Source organism: Crotalus tigris, unplaced genomic scaffold, assembly GCF_016545835.1.
Source record: "Crotalus tigris isolate CLP2741 ecotype Arizona unplaced genomic scaffold, ASM1654583v1 scf7180000018867.1602434, whole genome shotgun sequence".
Lineage (NCBI taxonomy): Eukaryota > Metazoa > Chordata > Lepidosauria > Squamata > Viperidae > Crotalus > Crotalus tigris.
In genome coordinates, this window is record NW_024097246.1 from 127,331 (window position 1) to 150,792 (window position 23,462).

The window sequence follows — 23,462 nt, forward strand, 5'->3', positions numbered from 1 at the left end:
GCTCTTTAGAAGGCCAGATCCTGAAGTTGAAACTCAAATACTTTGAACCTAATAGAAGAAGAGGACTCACTGGAGAAGGGCCTAATGCTGGGAAAGATTGAAGGCAATAGAAGAAGAGGACGACAGAGAATGAGATGGCTGGATGGAGTCACTGAAGCAGTAGGTGTGAATTTAAATGGACTCCAGAAGATGGTAGAGGACAGGAAGACCTGAAGGAACGTTATCCATGGGGTCGCGATGGGTCGGACACGACTTCGCAATTAACAACAACAACAAAAGTGGTACAGTCAATGAAAAAGTTGAAAAGCCCTAGTTTAGTGAACTTTGTCCCATTTTACGACCTTTCTTGCCCCAGCGGTTAAGTGAACCACTGCAGTTGTTAAGTTAGTGACAAAGTTGTTAACTGAATCTGGCTTCCCTATTGACTTTGCTTGTCAGAAGGTCGCAAAAGGGACCTTGGGACACTGAGCCGTTGTAAATATGAACCAGTGGCCAAGCGTCCAAATTTTGATCATGGGATCATGGGGATGCTGCAATAGTCATAAGTGTAGAAAATGCCCCTAGGTCACGTTTTTCAGCGCTATTGTAACTTTGAATGGTCACTAAATGAACTGTTGTAGGTTGAGGACTACTGTACTTGGAAATGAACTGGCAGTTGGTGCAATGAGTTTTCTTTCCCTTTTTTTTAAAAAAAGTGGCTGTAGTAATGGAGATGTTCCAAGGAAAAATACAAATTGGATTCCCATTCTTAATACTGGATCTGGACTACTCTCTAGAGCAGTGGTTCTCAACCTTTCTAATGCTGCGACCCCATAATATAGTTCCCCATGTTGTGGTGACCCCCAACCACTTATACATCACCGGGTGCCGGGGGCGTGGCCAAAAAAAGGGGAAAAAATGGCGGACAGCCTTGTTTGGCGACCCCCGTGAAATGGTCATTCGACCCCAGTTGAGAACCACTGCTCTAGAGATCCTATAGATGGCTATTTTGATTTCTTTACTCACTTTAAATTTTTTCTAATGTTCACATAGTGAGAACTTTGTTCTTCCTACCCCCCCCCCCCCCAACTAAGAAAAAAAAAAGTACATGAAAAGCCAAGTTTGGCAATAAATATCTGATGCCATATTGACCTGAACGGAAGATGAACCCAAATCATAAAATAACCTTCCACTGAAAAGGAAACCTCATAAGAAGAAATCCCCCATTGCATTTCAAGTAAATGCAGCACTTCATTATAACCACCTCATGCATACATCCTCTCAATTCTGATCATTAGCTCTTTGTATATGCAACTCTGAAAATTCCCTAAAAAGACCCTGACAAGTGTTCAAAAATGGAGGTAAGGGAGTTGTAACAATTGGATTATTCTAACACACCCTACATGGGGCTGCTCTTGAGAACCATCTAGTACAGGGCTTTTCAACCTTTTCACCCATTGTACCACTTTTAGGATATGGCAACATCCGAGTACCACCAGTAGCCTAGCAAGATGTCAAAAACATGATGATCAAAAAAAAAAAAAGGAAAAAAGTGATAAAGTACAGGTAGTCCTCGATTTACAACAGTTTGCTTAGTGACTGTTCGAAGTTACAATGGCACTGAAAAAAGTGCCCCCCAAGGCACAGCTGATCAAGACATTTGCCTGCGCACTGGCAGCGCTCTTCCTGCTGTCCGAGGTTTTCGTTGTTGTGAGTATTTCTGTTGAGGATTGGCAGCGGGGGTGGGGGGGGTGTTTGGCTTTTATTCCCCGTCTGCTGGGTGGTTGTAGCAGGTTTTGGTCAGTTCACATGACTCTGGAACGCTGTGACCGTCATAAATATGAAGCAGTTGCCAAGTATCTGAATGTAAATCACAAGACCTTGGAGATGCTGCAACATTCCAACTGATCGGTGCTTCTTCTGGGCTCAGCAGAAGTTCCAGGAACAAGAATGTGTAATTGATTTTTTGTTTTGGCTATATGTTTATTTTGTATTGTATGAGGCCCAGACTCAAACTCAACTGATTTGAGTTGGATAGTTCAAAACAGAGACAGGATGGGCCTCGTAGAGATTGCAACACAAAAAACTAAGCAGGAATCATCAGCTACATACCAGTAGTATGCTTTGCTAAGGAGTCAATGTATCTCCTGGTTTTTATTTTGCTTTTTTTGCTTACTGCAAGAATGAAGAAACACCAAACATCTAGCAAGGCACAAACACATTGTAATATACCACATTCCATTTGATGTGAAAGCTACACTACACAGCTAAACACCATGGAAACATGTTGAAAATATCTTGTTGGCTTTGAAGAACCATCCCTTATCATCTCTATTCCATTACTTCTCACACAGTTAAAAAAAAATAAATCTGAATCCCAAATATCCATCACCTTTTATTTTGCGCTTTGAATTGTTAGGGGACACCATCATTTATTAGACAAAAACAGAAACTGAGGTAGTCCTTGACTTACAATCATTCGTTTAGTGGCTGAACTGAAAAAAATGACAATTTTTCACAATTACAACCATTTTAGCATCCCCATGGTCATGTGATCAAAATTTGGACACTTGGCAACTGGCATGTATCTATGACTGGGTCATGTGATCAGCTTTTGCAACCTTCTGACAAGCAAAGTCAATGGGGAAGCCACATTCACTTAACAACTGCGGGGATTCAGTTAACACCTGTGGCAAGTAAGGTCAGAAAAAGGGGACAAAACTCACTTAACAAATGTCTTGCTTAGCAACTGAAATTTTGGGCTCAATTGTGGATGTAAGTCAAGGACTACCTGTGTAAAAAGAGAATGCCATTAAAATGGAGGCTTTTCAGTTGGAGGATGGCTGTGTGAACCAAAATCCAAGAATGCAATCGAAGAAGAGAGAACAAGCAAGAAATTGTTGCAGTCTTTTATTTATTACTTTTTTTAAACTGATTGCACAGAGGGTTAAAGGAGACAGTGAGTGAATCATCGAGAAACCTAGAGCTGGTCATCGGCAGAACTGTTCTCAAGAACATTGCTACAAGTGCCCCTTAACCGCATTACACAGATACATAATGTGGTGCTGCTGAAGGAAAATCTCCTCAGGGGTGACTTTAGTTTTGTGAGTTTGCAGAGAAGAGGCAATAAGGAAACTGTTGTGAGCTGGGAAAATGGTGGAGAAACCCAAATTAAAGCACCATGGTATACAGTATACTAAGCAGAGATATAAGATACCATTTACAAAGTTGTGGAGTCCTTAATGCTGAGCTTGATTGTTTGCTTGCAGACGTTTCATCATCCAACTGATGATGTAACTTAGTCAGGTAATGAAACGTCTGCAAGAAACAACGAAGCTCAAAGGACACCAAGGATTCCACAGTTTAACTTTGAGCTACACATATTCTCCTGTCTTGGTACTTGTGAAGTTCTCTGAGAATATTTCAGGGGCACTGAAGGTCATGTGAACCTTCATCACCACTGAGACCTTTGCACTTCTGCCAGGACATATGAAGTGTTAGATTGCCACCCTTACTGTTAAGGATGACTCCTAATCCATAATACCAATGGTATTAGAATTACCCAGTTCTCTAACAATGAAAGATGACTTGTCTGCCAAGCCAGTCGAAGACCATTTTCAATAACAGTCACAAGCAGGCCTTGGCTACAAAAATATCTCTGCTCTCCAAAGTTAATATTGTGATATAGAAAGAGGGAGAGAGAAAAGGTCCAATTTTGGCCACCACTGTGGATACAGATTTCACAATGGATGCTCCTAAGGGTCTTCCAAAAAAGGCTGCCCACCAATATCTCTCAGTATCTATTGCAATAATCTTGTCCCACAAAATCCTGTCATTGACACAACAAAAAGAGAGCTGGGGGGGGGAGCACCACTGTTTCTTAAGTAATCCGAGTGGGTTAGAAATTTGACCACCTTATTAAAACAGGAGTTACTGACGAACTGCTGAAAGGCCAAGCTTCCCGGTGTGGTTTTTATTAAGTTTTGGGAGCAAGAGATATAAATCCCTAACTATGCTGGAGTAAAAATCTTTCTAAAGGGCAACATAAGAAAAGGTAAAGAGAGAAAGTAAAGAGAGGTAGGACTCGGTTGGAGAGAAAATCCAATGTAAATTAAAAGAGAAACAGATGCCAAATTTAACTTTGACCTAATTAGCAGGTATGGGGAATTAGGGTGGCACTCTGCTTCAGAAGGAAATGGAGAAAGAAAAAAAAAAAGAGCTACATTGCTCTGCACAAACAAAACAAGGAAAGGGCTCCAGGAACTGGGGGAACCTGTATTTTTCTGTGAATCCATAGGTGCTAGATCTCCAGCTTCTTGTTGATGAGAAGAGAGCAGGAACTAAGAGTCCCACCAAGTTTGGCTACTTCAGTGCATGCCGAAGGAATCAGGGTGTAATCTGGAAGCTTCTGAAACGTCTAAGAACACAAGCAAACAGAAACATGTTATTTCTCTTCACAAATGCAACCCCTCCTAACTCAGGCCTTTAAAGCAGGGATAGACTGTATTTTCTGAACTGGAGTCACACCTGACATTTTGAGATGTTGCAATCTCAATCTCTCTCCCCAATGCACTCACAACACAATTGCTTGCAGAGACAGGCCTGCTCAGAAAATGGCCATCACCACAGACCCATTAGTCACAAAACGTCCAATTATTAAATGATAAATCAGCTTCTGAGATGCTCTCTGCCATCCCAGAAGGATCTTTAGGGGTACAGGATAAAGAATAATAGGATTGGAAGGGACCATGGAGATCTTCTAGCCAACCCCCTGCTCAAGCAGGAGACCCTATTCCATTTCAGACAAATGGTTGTCCAATCTCTTCTTAAAAGCCTCCAGTGAAGGAGCACCCACAACTTCTAAAGGGAAGCTGTTCCACTGGTTAATTGTTCTCATTCTTAGCAAGTTTCTTCTTAATTCTAGGCTGCTCCTCTCCTTGATTACCGTATATTCCGGCGTATAGGGCGACCCGGCGTATAAGACAACCCCCGAGTTCGACGCCGAGTCGCAAGACGATCGACGCCGAGTCTCATGCCTAGAAAGTCGTCTTATACGCCAGAAACTAGCTTATTTCCTGCATATAAGACGACTCAGCATATAAGACGACCCCCAAGTTCGGAGGCTGTTTCAACGTTCTCAAAAGTCGTCTTATACGCCGGAATATACGGTAGTTTCCATCTATTGTGGTAGACAAACAAAGGAATGGAAGACAGAGTATATATTTACAGAGGATGTTACTTAATTTGGGTAATGAAACATCTGCAAGAAAACAACCAAATTCAGAGAGCACTAAGGACTCCTCATTTTAACCCTGCTACAAATATTCACCTCTGTTGGTAAATATATACAACTCAAATATGGAAGGCAAGTTTGCTGGCAGTCTATTTCATACATGGCAACTTATTTCAGGTGGCCAAAAATCTGAGAAGAAGCTTTTCAATCATTTAGAAAAATCCACCTTCACTGGCTTACTATAAATGAGGCTGGGACATTCCACTTACAATTTCTAAAAGTTGTCCGAGGAGAATTGTTTTAGTCTTATGGTTTTTAAAAATCAGGACTTTAGTCACACTTTTTCTGACTAACATTTTAGTAACCGTGCACATTTTCATTGGCTGCAGGCCATGTCATCAGATGCATGGTGTGTCTGAAGTAATACAGGATTTGAACTGGGATGACATGAAGGGGAGGAAGAAAGGGAAGATGCTCATACTGATAATGTTAAATAGATAAATAATAAAATAAAATGATGGTTCTTGGGTAAGGAAATGTCTACAAGCAAATCCCCAAGCTCAGAGAGCACCAAGAACCTTACATTTCAGCCTTGAGCTACAGAAAGTCTCTTCTATTGAAGACAAGTTAGTAATGCAAATGTGGATTACATTGTGATGCAGATTCAAAATAGATAATAAACACTTATGATAGGTTAAAAACCACTGTAAAATGAGTCTTAAAGAGGAGGTTGAGACTCTAGAACAGTGATGGCGAACATTTTAGAGACCAAGTGCCTAAATTGCAACCCAAACCCCACTTATCTCCGGGTGCCAGGTGGGTGTGGCCCACTGGGTGGGCGTGGCTGTGGTCATGGCAGACTGGGTGTGGCCAAGGTGGGCGTGGTCACCTCAATGTTGCTCGTGGGGAGGGACACCTGTGGGGGCCGGGCAGGGTTGGGGCAGATCCAGGGGATCTCTGGCAGGTGGGGCAGTGGACAGGAGGCTCGTCCTGCGGGGTGAGGCAAGGCAAGGCAATGCAGGGTGGGGGTGCCATTGTCGCAGGGCAAGGCAAGGTAGGGGCTGGGGCGGTTGCTGCCTGACACCATCGGCCCCCACACACAGAGGCCAGCAAGCGTATGGGGGCCGACAGCAGCCACAGCCCCACTCTGGGGCTCCGCAGTCCGCCGCCAGCAGTTCAGAGAAGCCACCTCTGAGCTAGACAGCCAGTCGACAGCTGAGGAGGCAATGTAGTGGGTCGTGCCCAGAAAAAGCAGAGCATGCGAGCTAGGAGGGATGGGACGGGGGAGAGGCAAATCAGCCATGCTGGGATGCATCCGGGCACATAGGACCTCGGCGAGTTAGCGGGCAGCTGATTGAAGAGGGACGGTTGCCATCTTTGGGGCAAGGTGCGCATGCCAACAGAGAGGGCTCCGAGTGCCGCCTCTGGCACGCGTGTCATAGGTTCGCCACCACTGCTCTAGAAAGAGTGCAGAGAAAAGCAACAAAGATAATTAGGGGATTGGAGGCTAAAACATATAAAAAACGGTTGCAGGAATTAGGTATGGCAGATATTTTCTTTATCTCAACCCCTCTGCCTTACACCAGAAAGGAACAATGTTTATTCTTTCAGAAATACCTTTCTTGGGTATGTCTAGTTTAATGAAAAGAAGGACTAGGGGTGACATGATAGCAGTGTTTCAATAGCTAAAGGGGTGACCCAAAAAAGAGGGGATCAATCTTTTCTCCAAGGCACCTGAAGGCAGGACACGAAGCAATGGATGGAAACTAATCAAGGAGAGAAATCAACCTAGAGAAGTTAAGGAGAAATTTCCTGACAGTGAGAACAATTAATCAGTGGAACGACTTGCCTCCAGAAATTGTGGATGCTCCAACACTGGAAGTTTTTAAGAAGAGATCAGACAACCATTTCTCTGAAATGGTACAGGGTTTCCTGCTCAACCAGGGGATTGGACTAGAACAGGGGTAGGCAACCTTGGCTCTTTTATGACTCATGGACTTCAACTCCCAGAATTCCTGAATTCTACAGAATTCTGGGAGTTGAAGTCCATGAGTCATAAAAGAGCCAAGGTTGCCTACCCTTGGACTAGAACAGTGGTTCTCAATCTTTCTAATACCGTGACCCCATAATACAGTTCCCCATGTTGTTGTGACCCCCAAGTGGGTGTGGCCATCAATAAGGACAGCTAGGGAAAAGGGAAAAAAATGGCAGACAGCGTGGTTTGGCGACCCCCGTGAAATGGTCATTCGACCCCAAATGGGGTCCCGACCCACAGGTTGAGAACCACTGGACTAGAAGATCTCAAAGGTCCCTTCCAACTCTATTATTCTGTTATCTTGGCCACTTGCAAGATGTGTGAAACTCTGCTTAAACATCAAAATTGATCAAGAGATTGCTGAATTCCTCTACTTTCAAAACTCTCAGGTTATCTCACAAGAGCTCAACAAACAGTTGGATGAGGTGACTTGCAGTTCACAGAAGCCTGTGCCCTTAAATCAACTATGTCATTTTATTTTATTTTTTTACCTTTTCCAGACCAAGATTAAGAGACCTTGTAGAGATCTGCATTTCTTGCTTCCTTGCTCTTACCGGACTGCCTGGGGCTTGACTGCAAGGATTATAGCAATGCCTCTAGCGTGTCTCATTTTCACTATGCCAGTTTCCTATTTAATTTTTTTTTAAAGTGGAAGTATAAAATGGAGCAGGCCTCTTGATGGGTTCCCAGGGAGGTTTCTGAGGATACACTGGTATTTGAGGATGTACAATATAAGAACCTTTCTTGATATTTCTAATGTGTTCCAATAGAAGAGAGTATTTGTAGTCCATGATGCTCTCTGAATTCGATTGTTTGCTTGCAGATGTTTCATTATATGAGTAGGGAACATTATAAGCAACAGAGTGTGCAGTTTGCTCTCTGTTCACATACAGTAGCTTGCCCTGCAAGTGTTGGTGGGGATGTAGTTTTCTCCTTAGTAGTTTCTTGAATATAATTGTTTTCTGCTTGTTTGTGTGGTGTTAATTCCCGCTTATCTGGGTATTAGTTGCTAGAAAGGATGTGTTCTAGTCCTATCTATCTATCTATCTATCTATCTATCTATCTATCTATCTATCTATCTATCTACCTACCTACCTACCTACCTACCTACCTACCAACCATCACATTTCTGAACCACCCAACTCCCTCAAAGAGGAATTCTAGACAGTGTACAATTTTTGTTTCTTTCTTAGCTTTTTATTGTCTTTTTCCCAGTTGAAACTATAGTTGAGCCTGTCCATGTGTTGTGAGATTAAGTAATTTTCATTGTGTGTTCTGACAGCTACTTTATTTATTTTTAGCCTGTCTTTATTATTTTTATCAATAACTCAAAGCAGAGAACATACCTAATACTCCATCCTATAAGATGGGTTGGGCTGAGAGCGAGGGACTGGCCCAAAGTCACCGAGCTGGCTTCCATGGCTAAGGTGGGACTGGAATTCACAGTCTTTTGTTTTGTAGCCTGGTGTCTTAACCACTAGACCAAACTGGCTCTCTCGGTTGGTATTCATGGATGGACTCTGCTAGTCTGGGATGGGCGGTTATTATTTTATTATTATTATTTATTTATTTATTTCTACATTGTGTTTTCATTATCTGTAAGCTGCCTAGATTTGCAATGAGCAAGGAAGCGGTTATATAAAATTTCTAAAATAAATAAATAAATAATCTTCTTCCAGTCCATAGTGGCTATTGTTACAGTCTTTACATTGTGTATTATGTAAATAGATGTAGATGATTCCTGATTTTACTTCTTGGGCTACTGGATCTTTTGGTTTACTTAAGATGTTTTGGGCCAGTTGCTGAGCATCCAAACTGCGGTCAGATGACCAAAGGGCAGGCACTGCAGCTCCAGAATCAGGTTATAAGTAGCTTTTGGCTGATCTGTTGTAAATTCAAATGATTGCAAGTCCAGGACTACCATATTTTCCGGCGTATAAGACGACTTTCTAAACCATGCAAATCTTCTCCGAAGTCGGGGGTCATCTTATACGCCGAGTCGTCTTATACGCCGGAAAATACGGTACCTATTGAGCTTTCCTTGAGTACAGGGTGTGTGTGTGTGTGTGTGTGTGTGTGTGTGTGTGTGTGCGTGTGTGTGTGAAAAGTGAAGAGGATGACTGGCAGTGGTGATGGGTGCACCTTTGGAAGACCTGAAGGGCCAAATAATTCCGGAGAAGGTCCATCTCTGCGGTCATTAAGATTCAACACAATGTGATAGCACAAATGTTTCAGATAGAACCTATTTTGTGTTCCCCAAAAGCTCCACCCACCCCCCCAACCCAAGCATCCCCATCCTTCCATTAGACCCAAGTCTCCCCTTTGTCTTACTTGCACACTGTTTGGGTATACTTCTGCGCTGCGATGCAAAAGAACACTACTCTTCTGGCCCAGACGAGCATAGATGCAATTAGCCGCTGGATCATCAGGAACTGTCAGCGTCTCATAGTGGTGATCAGTTAATTGCTCCATGGTCTGCAGAAAAAGAGGAGGAGGGCAGAGGAACTCAGCTCATCTGCAGTTCTAGTCAAGACAACATCAAAAACGTAATTTTCATTTTGTCCTCCTTCCCATCCTCATTCGCACTCTTACTTGAACTGGCTCATTTCCAGCTTTCCTTTTTCTTACACAACTTACATTCTGAGGGCAGTTGAAAAAGAAAATCCTCGCTAAATCAGAGACAGGTAGTCCTCAACTTACAATCATTCATTTAGTGACCGTTTGGAGTTACAACGGCACTGAAATAAAGTGACTTAGGACCATTTTTCCCTCTTACGACCGTTGCTGCAGCCCCATGATCATGTGATTAAAATTTGGATGCTTGGCAACTGGCTCATATTTATGACGGTGTGTCACGTAATCCCCTTTTGTGAACTTCTGTCATATCTGATTCCTGGATGCAGCCTTTCAACAAACCATGGGATCATTAAGGGTGCCTTAGATGGGGCAGCCCTTAGATCAGTGGTTCTCAACCTGTGGGTCGGGACCCCATTTGGGGTCGAACGACCATTTCACGGGGGTCGCCAAACAAGGCTATCCGCCATTTTTTCCCCTTTTCTTTGACCACGCCCCTGGCACCCGGTAATGTATAAGTGGTTGGGGGTCACCACAACATGGGGAACTGTATTATGGGGTCGCGGCATTAGAAAGGTTGAGAACCACTGCCTTAGATGGATGCCTAGTGCAGTGTCAGGCTCGCCTGACCTGGGCCTCCGAAGGCTTCTCCCACTCCAGAGGCACTCCGTACTTCACTTTTCTCCCCCTTGGGGTCCCTGCAATTTTTTTTACCTTTCTTCCCACCCAGTGATCTTGGGGAGATCAAGCCACCTGAAGTATGCAAGTCTCCAGAGAGCAAGGGGAAATCAGCTGGATAAAGTTTGCAACTTCCAATGAGCAAGGGCAGATCAGGCTGTATCTTGCAAGCCCCTCTAGTTGCCTAGGGACCCTGCAGGAGTTAGCGTGCTTCAGCACTCAGAACCATCCAACATAATTTTCTGTTTTTGCAAGCTTCCTAGAGAGGCACCTGGCCCATTACACGATCAGCTTCCTTAGAGAGCCAGCCTTGCAGCAAAATCATGCTATTCTGAAACAGGTGATCTTCTCACGATACTGTAGAGCAGGGGTCTTCAACTTGGCAACTTTAAGACTTGTGGACTTCAACTCCCAGAATTTCTCAGCCAATCCTGGCTGGCTGAGGAATTCTGGGAGTTAAAGTCCACAAATCTTAAAGATGCCAAGTTTGAAGACCCTTGCTGTAGAGGGTTGCCAGATTAACTTAACAACCGTGTTACGAGCTTAACAACTGCAGTGAGTCACTCAATAACCCTGGTTAAAAAAGATAAAATGGGGCAAAACTCATTTAACAATTGCCTTGCTTAGCAATGGAAATTTGGGGGTCAACTGTGGTCAAAAATTGACAACTACTTGTATGTGAAAGAACCAGATCAATGGTCAGTTCAGGACTGCAACAAGTAGCCAATCTCCCCCTGAAGCAGAATGTACCTCAACAAGACATCTGGAAACTATTTATAAAAGTTTGATCTGTTTTTTTTTAATTTTATTGAACAACAAAGCCCAAAGCAGCCTCACATAGGGAATGATTCATGGAGAACAAGGCTGTGCATACTAACTAGCTGTGAAAACAAATGAAATTTTCCTGTCCAAAGGCAGTATATCTCTTGAATAATAGGTGCTGGAGATGATAATCACTGACAGGCCTTGCTTGAGAAACTGGAACAGCTATTCTAGGAAAGTCATGCTGGTCTGGGTGGGCTGCAATCCACACTTAGCTTTATTTAGCCAACTTCCCAGTGTCCAAGAAACAAGCAAAGCGGCTATTTCTGCTCTGTGTTGGAAAATATGCTTATAACCTTGAAAATAAACCCCATAAAAGTTTACCCTTAAAAAAAAATTTTTTTTTGCCTGTCAAAGATTGGACAGAATTTTCTGTGGAGCTTACAGGTAGGCCTCATCTTACAACCATAATTGAGGCTGGATTTACGGTCACAAATTGTGCTGGTCATTAAGTGGGTCATCACCTGGTTGAGGTGATTTTACATTTTTGGGGGAGCAATCGTTAAAAGAACACATTGTCTACAACGGGCATTTTTTTTGTGGGAAACCAGAAATAACAGTTCCTCACAAAAAATATCATAAATCACCATCATGTGACTGCAGGTACTGCAAATGGCCGTAAATGTTAACCGGTTGCCTAGCAGCCAAAAGGGTGATCATGTGACGGAAGGGATAGGGATGGCTACCAGAATTTTGAATCTGGGTTGTTTGAATCTGGAAGTTTGAAACTTTTTTTTTTTGTCTGTTGTACTTTCAAATGGTTGCTATGCAACCAATCGTAAGTCGAGGACTACCTGTACTGCATTTCTCTGGGCATGAAATGCAAGCAGCAATCCCTCTACCAGCCTATTGTTTCTCTTCTGGAGAGGATGACTTATCCGCAAGAAATTCCTTGTCCTCTACAGTTACTAGCATTAATGGCTATTGGGCAAGGACATTTTGGGGACTGGAATGAATGGGGTTCTTTCCTAGGAGAGGATCTACCCAAGAACCTGAAGGAACCTTTAAAGAAAAGATCTTGGTGATTCCAAGAATTACCTTCATGGCTTTCTTAGCCACTTCACTGCTGCCAATGACAACGGTGTCAGGTCCAGCCATGCTGCAGAAGCTGCGGAGATGCAACGTGCCTGAGACAGGAACAGTAGACACAGCAAAATCCTGCAGGAAGAGAACATCACTTGAGCTTCTGCAGAGGCCCCTGAACTGTACATAAGAACATTTCTTCCCTTCTCTATCTTCTATCTAGTACATGATTCTGCCAATAATCTTACTTGAACAATCTATATAAATCACACTTCACAATTTGAGGCCCACTTAGAACTATTCCCATCACCAAAATGGCCCACTTTCAAAATCCAGGAGATGTCTGAATTCAACTGAATTCAGACATCTCCTGGTGGGTTTGAGTAGACTTCTGAAATAGCAATTAGAGTACAAAAATGTTCTGAGTCCAGAAGCAACCGTTTCAAGCATGGATCACTTTGGGTAAGGTTAGAACACTTCCAGGGAACTCTGGACCCCACAGCATCTGTTTCAGAAATCCTTCACATGTGAATTATATAGCGAATCTCTGATGGGGATGAAGTTCTAGAGCAGTGTTTCCAATGGCTGGCTAGGGAATTCTGGGAGTTGAAGTCCCCACATCCTTAAGCTGCTAAGGCTGTGTTCTAGAGGGTGAACTGGGAGCCCCCTTCTTTGGGGGATGGAAACACAGATGGAAACCGACATCATCACTGTCTAGCTGTATACACTGGAATGTATTCCTGAAGTTTTCCATTCTAAAGCATTCAAAGCTAACAGCAAACACTGAGCTTTGCAGTCCTTGTGATACATTTGCGACCTGCCTGCCACACATTTTGGACTAGCATCCCTATTATTCTCAATTAACTTGGTTGGGTTAAAGAGGATTGCATTCTGCCATGAGTTATTGGGTTGAGAGAGGCTGCCTAAAACATGTCTCAAAATCCCCTGCTGTGGGCATCTTCATAGGACCTCTTTGGGGGAATATGTTGAAGTGAAAAAGTTCCCAGTTTGGAAAAATAATGTTTTTACTGTCTATGGAGATTCTCAATCATCCAGATCATGGTTGTCTCAAAGGTGCTTTCCAAAAGGCAACTGGACTTTCTTGGGGGCTTTTTTTCCCTTGAAAACATGTTGCTTTTCATACAAGAACTGAAAAAGCTTTTTGGATAAAAAGCGAACCTTTTTCAAGGAAAAAAAAATAACCAAGAGAGTATCTTTGAGATAATATTTTTATTGCCATTATCGTTTTTGCATCATACTATTCCCTCAAAAAGTGCCCCAATTCAATACAACTACTGTATATGTGAGAAGAAAAGCGAAGAACAGTATCCAGTGTATACTAGCCTCTTTGTATAAATATATTTTGGGGGTATGCGGTTGGCCCATTCTAAGAAAGTCAACTCACTCTAAAAGCATCAGCTACCATCTCTGCTCCTCTGTGATTGGTCCATTTGGAAATACCCACAAAGAACTCTCTACCTGTGAAAGAGAAAAGAAAAGTGGAAAACAGGATCATCAGCTCTTAAGAAGCCTTCCCCAGATTGAAGAAGCCTATAAATAGGCTGGTGTCATCACCACAGCTCAAATCTGACCAAAAATAAACATCAGTTTTCCCTGGGAAAAAAAGTCTTAACAGGTAGAATGGCTATATCAGTGGTTCTCAACCTTTTTAATGCCGCGACCCCCAACCGGTCGTAAGTCAAGGACTACTCAACCGTTTGCAGTCGACTACTCAACTGGTGCAGCATCGTTTGCAGAATTGGACTTTTGGCGGGCTCAGCAGGGCAGAGACAGCCTGGACAATTCCTATTGGCTTTTGAAAGCCAATAGAATTAGACTCTACTCAAGAGAGTCTATTCTATTGGCTTTCAAAAGCCAACAGAATAAAAGGGAGTAGCCCAGCTAAGGAAAAGGGGGGGAAAATGGCGGACTGCGTTGTTTGGCGACCCCCGTGAAATGGTTGTTTGACCCCAAATGGGGTCCCGACCCACAGGTTGAGAACCACTGGGCTATATATAAGAAAGAGGATTTCATTTGAACAAGTGTCCACTCCTAAAACATGCTGTTGATGAGGGTTTTTTTTCCCTTTTGTTCAATCATGTCTGATTCTTAGAGCCTGCTTGGACAAGTCCTTACACTTTTCTTGGCAAGGTTTTCAGAGATAGTTAGCCATTGCCTTCTTCCTAGGAGTGAGAGAGTTAATTTGCAGCCCCATGGTTGCACCTAGCCTCCAACCCTCTTTTGCATGATCTCTGAAATGCTTTCTTACACTATCAAAATTCAACAGCATTAGTTCCCATCTTTTTTAGGAAGGAAACCCAGAAACACTAATGCAGTTTGATATTTTTAAGAGCTACCTGTCCAGCTTAAAAAAACAAAAACCTGTTCATATACATTATCAAATGCTAATAATAGAGAATATATGCAGCTCAGGGTTAAACTGCTGGCATCCTGGTGTTTTCTGGTTGTTTTCCTGCAAGGAGAGAAGCAACCTAGAACTAAGGAGAAACTTCCTGACAGTTAGAACAATTAACCAGTGGAACAACCTGCCTCCAGAAGCAGTGAATGCTCCAACACTGGAGGTTTTTAAGAAGAGACTGGACAGCCATTTGTCCAAAATGGTATAGGGTTTCCTGCCTGAGAAGGGGGTTGGACTAGATGACCTCCAAGGTCCCTTCCAACTTTACTACTACTACTACTACTACTATTACTATTATTATTGATCATCGCACAGTCAGCCAGATGTTCAGACTGGATTTGGCATTTTGTCTACCTATCGAGTCCTTACCCAGGACCTGGGATAGGCAGGTGTGGATGTTTGATGGTATTACAGGTATCGTCGCAGGATGGAAGCAGTTCCTAGTAAGGCCGCCTTTTGCAATTGACTAATAGCGAATTTGTCAATGCCAATGGTGTTCACGTGGTGCTCCAGTTGTTTTGGGATTGCACCCAAGGAGCCTATGACTATTGGTACTACCCTTGCTTGCTTTTGCCAGTCTTTCTATTTCTATTTGTAGGTCTTTGTATTTTGTTATCTTCTCCAGTTCTTTCTCATCTATTCTGCTGTCTCCAGGCATTGCCACGTCCACTATCCAGACTTTTTTTTTTATTAAAAAGTTTTTATTTTCCATTTATTGATACAAAATACAATTAAATTCCTAACCATTGGTACCGCCTGCCCATTCCCCCCAGGCTGCGTCCACCCTCTCTAATCCTTCCCTACTTTCCTCCTCTTTCTCTCCTCCCCTCCTACTCTCTTCCCCTCCCCATCTCCTCTAACCATCCTACTTCCTCCCTACTCCTTCCTCCCCTCTCATCCCTCTCACACACATGAACGCAGCATAGGGGAAATGCCCAAGCATTTACCATGACTATATTATCATTACCCACCCACTCACCCACTCATTTTTTGTAGATCTTCCAATGCACTATTGTTGCTACTTTGTCATGCCGCTGCTTGTAACTATTATTATTATTATTATTATTATTATTATTATTATTATTATTATTATTATTATATGCTTCATTAACATTGCACTGATGGTGTTACCAAGCCTGGTAATGAAACATCTGGAAGAAAAATCAAATCAAGCTCAGAGAACATCAAGAAATCCCAGAAATTACCAGATATGAATGACTCACCACATTCTATGAACTTAAATAAAGTTCATAAATTTAATGAATGAATAAACAATGAATAATTTTTCCACAAAACAAAGGGCAGCTTCTGAACCTCAAATAATTGCTCACTTCTGCTTTAAAATACCAAGCTATTTTGAGCTCTGCAGTACCAGATCTTTCTTTGCTGGCTCTCATTTGTCTGGAATAGTATAGGGTCTCCTGCTTGAATAAGGGGTTAGATTAGAAGACCTCCAAGATCCCTTCCAACCCAATTATTCTATGTTCTATCTTCTTGTGGAATAAAGAACATTACAACAGTAATAATAATAATAATAGTAGTAGTAAAGTTGGAAGGGACCTTGGAGATCATCGAGTCCAACCCCCTGCTCAGGCAGGAAACCCTATACCATTTCGGACAAATGGATGTCCATTCTCTTCTTAAAGACTTCCAGTGTTGGAGCATTTACTGCTTCTGGAGGCAGGCTGTTCCACTGATTAATTGTTCTCACTGTCAGGAAGTTTCTCCTTAGTTCTATGTTGCTTCTCTCCTTGATTAGTTTCCACCCGTTGCTTCTTGTCCTGCCTTCAGGTGCTTTGGAAAATAGCTTGACTCCCTCTTCTTTATGGCAGCCCCTGAGATATTGGAACACGGCTATCATGTCCCCCCTTGTCCTTCTCTTCGTTAAACTAGACATACCCAATTCCAGCAACCGTTCCTTATATGTTTTAGCCTCCAGTCCCCTAATCATCTTTGTTGCTCTTCTCTGTACTCTTTCTAGAGTCTCAACATCTTTTTTACATCGTGGTGACCAGTGGACCAACTCACCTGTAAAGAGCACATCACTTCCATCCAGGGTAGCTCCCTCATCTGTAACTTCTACCACACGAAGTTTTAGCTCCTCCAAGACCTTTTTGACACAGCTGATCTGTAAAAATGACAGTGGAAGCAGGGAGGGAAGAGACAGAGACACCTGTTATGGCTGGATATCATACCTCAACTTTCCTCAGGTGTTCTCATTCTTAATACTCTTCAGACAAGATTCAAAAGAGGCTTTCATCAAATGGCTTTCTTCACCTTAGTTACTACTAGACAACCAATGACCTATTGCCATGGTGGCAAACCTATGGCACGGGCGCCACAGGCGGCACACGGAACCGTCTCTGGTGGCACACAAGCCATTGCTGGGCTCAGCTGATCTCTCCTCCTCTCTGCGCATGTGCAGTCTGGGAATAGACGAGAGGCTATAAAAGAAGCAATTTTCTGTGGAAGCAGCATTTGCTGCAGACAGCTTGAGAGTGAGCACAAGTCAGAGCGGACAGCAAGCGAGCACGAGCTGACAGCTCGGTGGCCATGCCCACCCGGCACCCGGCGATCCATAAGTGGGTTTTGGGTTGCAGTTTGGGCACTCGGTCTCTAAAAGGTTCACCACCACTGACCTATTGGGTCATCCTTTGAGAAAAAGGCAGGGCAGCATGATGGAAGAATTATAGTGGTAAACTATAATTGACTTTGTTCGTAGGAAGCTGGCAGGGAGTGTCAGAAATCTCAATAACGTGACAACAGCTAACAGTTGCAGCCACAACTGCGCCAATACAACTTGTCTGAAGACCTTTGAAATTTCTCTTCCAGAGCAGTAATGGACCCTGGATTCTGTATACACATTTAAAGTTAGCAGATCTGAGGTCCTTTGATTCAAAACCTATTACACTACGATGTACCATTTCAGCTAACTGATGGTTACACACAAACAATGAGAGCATGCAGATACAAATATTCACCACTATTGCATACAGATACTATAATAATGAGATACTATTATTAATCAGACTTCCTCTGAGTCTGTATCAAGGAAAAAATGCTCCAAATAGCCAACACACTGAAGAATTTGGCCTCACGGAGCCTCTGTTACCCATGTTCTTTTTTAATACATTGAGTAATCATGACATGGACTATGCTATGCAGAGAAGCCTAGCAGGTATCTTGGCTCCAATTTGAATTATTTGGGCCATATCCAAACAGGCCAATTTTCACAACTCACATCTCTTATTAGATTTCCAGAAGTCAGCAATCACTACTTTGTTTATATTGTAGCAAGAAGGTAAGCCTACTTGGTTCTTGACAAAGCAGTATAAGCAAAGAATTAGGAAACACCACCCCAACGGAACTACAATTTAGCATTTCTACATGTGCATTACATAAAGAATAACTTGAAGTGCAAATGAAACAAGAAAAGAATGGAAAGGAATTAATATAGCTCTATATTTTTTATCTCTTTCCAGAGGCGTGAAGAAAAATAAAGGGTTAGGATGGAAATCGGCAATTTGTAGACCTCCAGATCTGACTGAACTACAATTCTTACTATTCTTTGCCACCAGCCATGTTGACTAGGACACAGTGGAATTAGCACTGAACAATATCTGGAAGGCCATTGGTTCTCCAGTTATGGCCTCCACATATGAAACTGTACTATCCAAGAAAGGTGGGAGCTTCTATTTTTTAAAAAAATTATATCCCACTTTATTATTTTTATAAACAACTCAAGGCAGTGAACATAGCCACTGCTCCTTCCTTCTCCCAATCTCCTTATAACAGGGGTCTTCAAACTTGGCCTTTTTATGACTTGTGGACTTCAACTCCCAGAATTCCTCAGCCAGACACTCTGGCTGAGGAATTCTGGGAGTTGAAGTCCACAAGTCATAAAAGGGCAAAGTCTGAAAACCCCTGCCTTACAACAACAACCCTGTGAGGTGAGCTGGGCTGAGACTGTCTGGCCCAAAGTCACCCAGCTAGTTTTCTTGGCTAAGGCAGGAGCTGAACTTATGGTTTCCTGCTTTCTAGCCTAGTGCTTTAACCAGTAGACCAGGGGTTCTCAACCTTGGCAACTTTAAGACTTGTGGACTTCAACTCCCAGAATTCCTTAGCCAGCAAAGCAAAACTGGCTGAGGAATTCTGGGAATTGAAGTCCACAAGTCTTAAAGTTGCCAAGGTTGAGAACCCCTGCAGTAGACCAAACGGGCTCTCCATTTTTCCATATTGGGGAAAATGTACAACTTTTGTTCACAGGCCCAACCAAATTTGCTGGAAGTGATACAAGGGTGGGAATGCTGTCATAACACAATCCTAAATGTTATAAATAATGAACGTGACTGGGCGTTTCATCGAATATTATTATGCAGAGCCGAACAAGGAGAGAAGGAGGAGACCTCGAACAGTCCACCTATCCCCAAGTCCTATTAACCCCTGTATTTGCTACTACTGAACTTCATAAAAATGCAGTTGTTGGCCAGTTTGCTACAGTGCTCTGAGGATAAAAGGAAATGTCTCTTTATGACTATCAGTTTTTGAGGATGTTGAGGCAGTCTCAAAAGAAAAAAATGGACTATGTCAGTGATGGTGAACATTTTAGAGACTGAGTGCCCCAAAACTGGGCCCGCCCCCGCTCCGCCCGCCCATCCCCTGCCCCGCCTGCCCACAGGACCACTCACCGCCTCCAGGGCCTGCCGCAGATCGCCCAGGCAGCCCCGCAGCGCTATGGCGGCCACACTCTCTGCCCGCGCCATGCAGCATCAACTGCATGATGGGGTGTGAGGGCAGAGTCTTGTCTACGCTGCCTGGCTGCCATGTCCTTGGCTGCGCTATTCCGTGTGGGCCACGCTCGAGGGCGACTCTCCTTCAGGGGGGCTGCTGGAGAGGAGGGGGTCGCAGGGGAAGGCAAGGCTGGGGAAACGGCACGTGTGCCCACAGAGAGGGCTCCGAGTGCCACCTCTGGCACCTGTGCCATAGGTTCGCCACCACTGGACTATGTTGTCTCTCCTGTTCTCTCCTGAGAATGTTCATATTAGTAAAGTTGGAAGGGACCTTGGAGGTCATCTAGTCCAACCCCCTGCTCGGGCAGGAAACCCTACACCATTTCGGACAAATGGCTGTCCAGTCTCTTCTTAAAAACTTCCAGTGTTGGAGCATTTATGCTTCTGGAGGCAAGCTGTTCCACTGATTAATTGTTCTCACTGTCAGGAAGTTTCTCCTTAGTTCTAGGTTGCTTCTCTCCTTGATTAGTTTCCACCCGTTGCTTCTTGTCCTGCCTTCAGGTGCTTTGGAAAATAGCTTAATTCCTCTTCTTTATGGCAGCCCCTGAGATATTGGAATACTGCTATCATGTCCCCCCTTGTCCTTCTCTTCGTTAAACTAGACATACCCAATTCTCGCAACCGTTCCTTATATGTTTTAGCCTACAGTCCCCTAATCATCTTTGTTGCTCTTCTCTGTACTCTTTCTAGAGTCTCAACATCTTTTTTACATCGTGATGACCAAAACTGGATGCAGTATTCCAAGTGTGGCCTTACCAAGGCATTGAAGAGTGGTATTAATACTTCACGTGATCTTGATTCTATCCCTCTGTTAACGCAGCCTAGCACTGTGTTGGCCTTTTTGGCAGCTGCAGCACACTGCTGGCTCATATTTAGGTGATTGTCTACTAGGACTACGAGGTCCCTCTCACAGTTACTACTATTGAGCATGGTGCCACCTATGCTGTACTTGTGCATTTGGTTTTTCTTGCCTAAATGTAGAACCTTGCTTTTTTCACCATTGAATTTCATTGTGTTAGTTAGTGCCCAATGTTCAAGTCTGTCCAGATCCTTCTGTATCTGAAGCCTGTCTTCTGGAGTGTTGGCTATTCCTGCCAGCTTGGTGTCATCTGCAAATTTGATGAGTTCCACATCTATCCCTTCATCCAAATCGTTGATGAAGATGTTGAAGAGTACTGGGCCCAGAACAGAGCCCTGGGGCACCCCACTACACACTTCCCTCCATATAGATGCAGTTCCATTGAGGAACACTCGCTGAGTACGGCCGGTCAGCCAGCTACGGATCCATCTGGTGGTGGTTCTGTCTACCCCACATTTTTCTATCTTGTCAAGTAGTAGGTTGTGATCTACTTTATCAAATGCCTTACTGAAGTCAAGTAAATTATGTCCACAGCATTCCTCTGATCCACTAATTTTGTCACTTGGTCAAAGAATGCAATAAGATTTGTCTGGCATGATCTATTTTTGACAAACCCATGTTGGCTTTTAGTAATGACTTTGTTTGCCTCTAGGTGTTCTTTGATTCGTTGTTTGATTATCTTTTCCAGGATCTTCCCAGGTATTGAGGTCAGGCTGATAGGTCTGTAATTTCCTGATCCATTTTTTTTTCCTTTTTTGAGGATGGGAACTACATCAGCTCTTTTCCAGTCCTCTGGTAGTTCCCCTGTGTTCCAGGATCTTTGAAAAATATAGTTCAGTGGCTCCGATATCACATCTGTAGGACAATGTCCTACAGATAGTCTTTCTGATGAAATAGCCTAATGGGGATTCAGCTCATTGATGGAGAATAAACTTTTTTCCCTCCCTTCCAAATAATAGTCCATTCTAGACCAAATCTCGTCCCTGAGTAAGGCAAGAATGTGATTTTCGATGCATCCTAGAATATATATAAAGTGCATAAACTTGGAAGTTCTAATCTGCCTCTAAGAAAAAAAATATGTAATCACACGAATGACCTTTAACTTGATCTATTATTCTTTTGTTGCATCTTCATGCCATAGAGATGCCGTGGCTGTTCTAATTTTATCAATGACTCATCTCTTTCTCCTCCACATAAGCACTTTTTAACTTAATTTTCATGGATCGGGTGCGCTTCTGCTTTTGACAACATCTGTGACTTTCCTTTGCTGCAAACTTGGCCTTCTTTTTGCTTCTCAGCTTCAACCCATTATGCATAACAGTCTAGGAGACTTCAGTTTTCAAGGAATATTTTAAAATGAGTGTTTGTCTTTCACAACTTTCCCAACTTTCCCAAACTGCAAGGGACCCAAAATGGAAATTTGCAGGTTGGACCCTAAAGTTCTGTCTTTATAAATATTCCATGATTCCTATAGTGCAATATTTCTCAGCTTTGGCAACTTAACATACATGGACTTCAACTTCCAGAATTCCCCAGCCACCATGCCTAGCTGGAGCTGGCTGGGAGTTGAAGTCCACACATCTTCAAGTTGCCAAGACTGAAAAACACTGCTGTACATGGAGTCCTTGACTTATAATCATTTGAAGTTCCAACAGACCAATTTGGGGGATACTTTCAACCCAGATTCGAAGTTCCCATGGCAGAAGTATACACATACTACTACAAGTGCTCAGCAACCAGGCCATATTTATTGCCATTTGCAAAAATCGAGATGGCATTCACAACTATGTGATCAAAACCCGGTCTCCTTATGTGTATATATCAATGTGGAGGTGGGGTTTTGATAACGCAGCTGTAGGCATCTAGATCTCCAATGCACACTCACTTAATTGTGAATCTATTGATCATGGCAGACAGAAATGCAAAAAAATCAGTAACAGAACTAAAGATACTCCCCCCCCCAAGAGTAAATCAGCTGAACTCTCTCCACTCTGGGACCTTCCACCCAAAAGGATAAGTTCTCTGGGTGTATCCAGTGTAGGCCCAGACATGACATATGTATTTTTCAAGCAATTCTACATGTGCAATCTGGGCAACCAGGTTTGTGAACCTGGGATAGAGGGAAAGTGCCTTCTGTCAACTCTACAATGAGCCTAGCTGCAGCCATCTTTCTCTCTCTCATTCTAGTTTGCCACGTGGAAAGGAGGGAGGGGGGTTTCACAGATGGGAGCTCTGGCAGGTGCTTGGGGAATGCCGGTGGTCATGGTGGCTTGGGAACGTTGGCCGAAAAGATGCTTCTTCTGAACACATCGTGGTCTAGGTTCGGCTGGGCTTGACTTCCTAGGGCGGTCCAACTCAATGTCTAGAGCCGCCACCCAACTGTACCACTCTCGTGGCTGGTTGGGAATGCCCCGATAGGAGTAAGTCATGGTCCAGCCCTTGCTTGAAATAGTTGATCAGCGAACGTTCTGGCCACTGCCCCAGCCAACCAACCACTCTTCTGAATTCTGGGATGTATTCTTTAGTGGAGTGGCCCCTCTGCTTCAAACAGTAAATTTCCTTCTCCGCCAGCAGAGTCTAAGATTCATCTTCAAAACAGGCCCTCCGTTGAGCCATGAATAGCTTAGCATCCTGCAGTTCAGGGGCTCCTTCATCATGGAGATTGGTCACCCAGTTGCAGGCCTCTCTTTCTAAATTGGCTGCCACAGCATTCACCATTGTGGCATCATCCGGGTAGGCATAGGCATAGCGGTCTAAATGAGTCCACACTTGAATTAGGAAAATGAAGGAAACATGACACCTTCATTCATCTAACCCAGGCTGAGGAATTCTGGGAGATGAAGTCCACAAGTCTTAAAGCAGCCAAGTTTGAAGATCCCTGATCCAACCATACTTTCCTCCTTTGGGGAGGGGCACGGCATTCTATGCAGTGCTTATGGGCACTGATCCAATAGCTCAGTGTTTCTCAACCTTGACAATTTTAAGGCATGTGGACTTCAACTCCCAGAATTCCACAGCCTGCATTGCTAGCTGTGGAATTCTGGGAGTTG

The 23,462-nt window shown here is 43.4% G+C and overlaps 1 protein-coding gene across 1 annotated transcript in view; it reads right to left on the minus strand.

The window, feature by feature from the left end:
* Positions 1-2,874: 2,874 nt before the first annotated feature.
* Positions 2,875-23,462, minus strand: part of DDAH2 (dimethylarginine dimethylaminohydrolase 2) — a 41,789-nt gene continuing 21,201 nt past the window's right edge. The window contains exons 3-7 of the mRNA XM_039357130.1: positions 16,792-16,891; positions 13,750-13,823; positions 12,360-12,479; positions 9,579-9,722; positions 2,875-4,396 (exon numbers count right to left, since the gene is read on the minus strand). Of these exons, the coding sequence (XP_039213064.1) occupies positions 4,280-4,396; positions 9,579-9,722; positions 12,360-12,479; positions 13,750-13,823; positions 16,792-16,891 (555 nt within the window). The 3' untranslated portion in view covers positions 2,875-4,279. The remainder of the gene's footprint in view (positions 4,397-9,578; positions 9,723-12,359; positions 12,480-13,749; positions 13,824-16,791; positions 16,892-23,462) is intronic.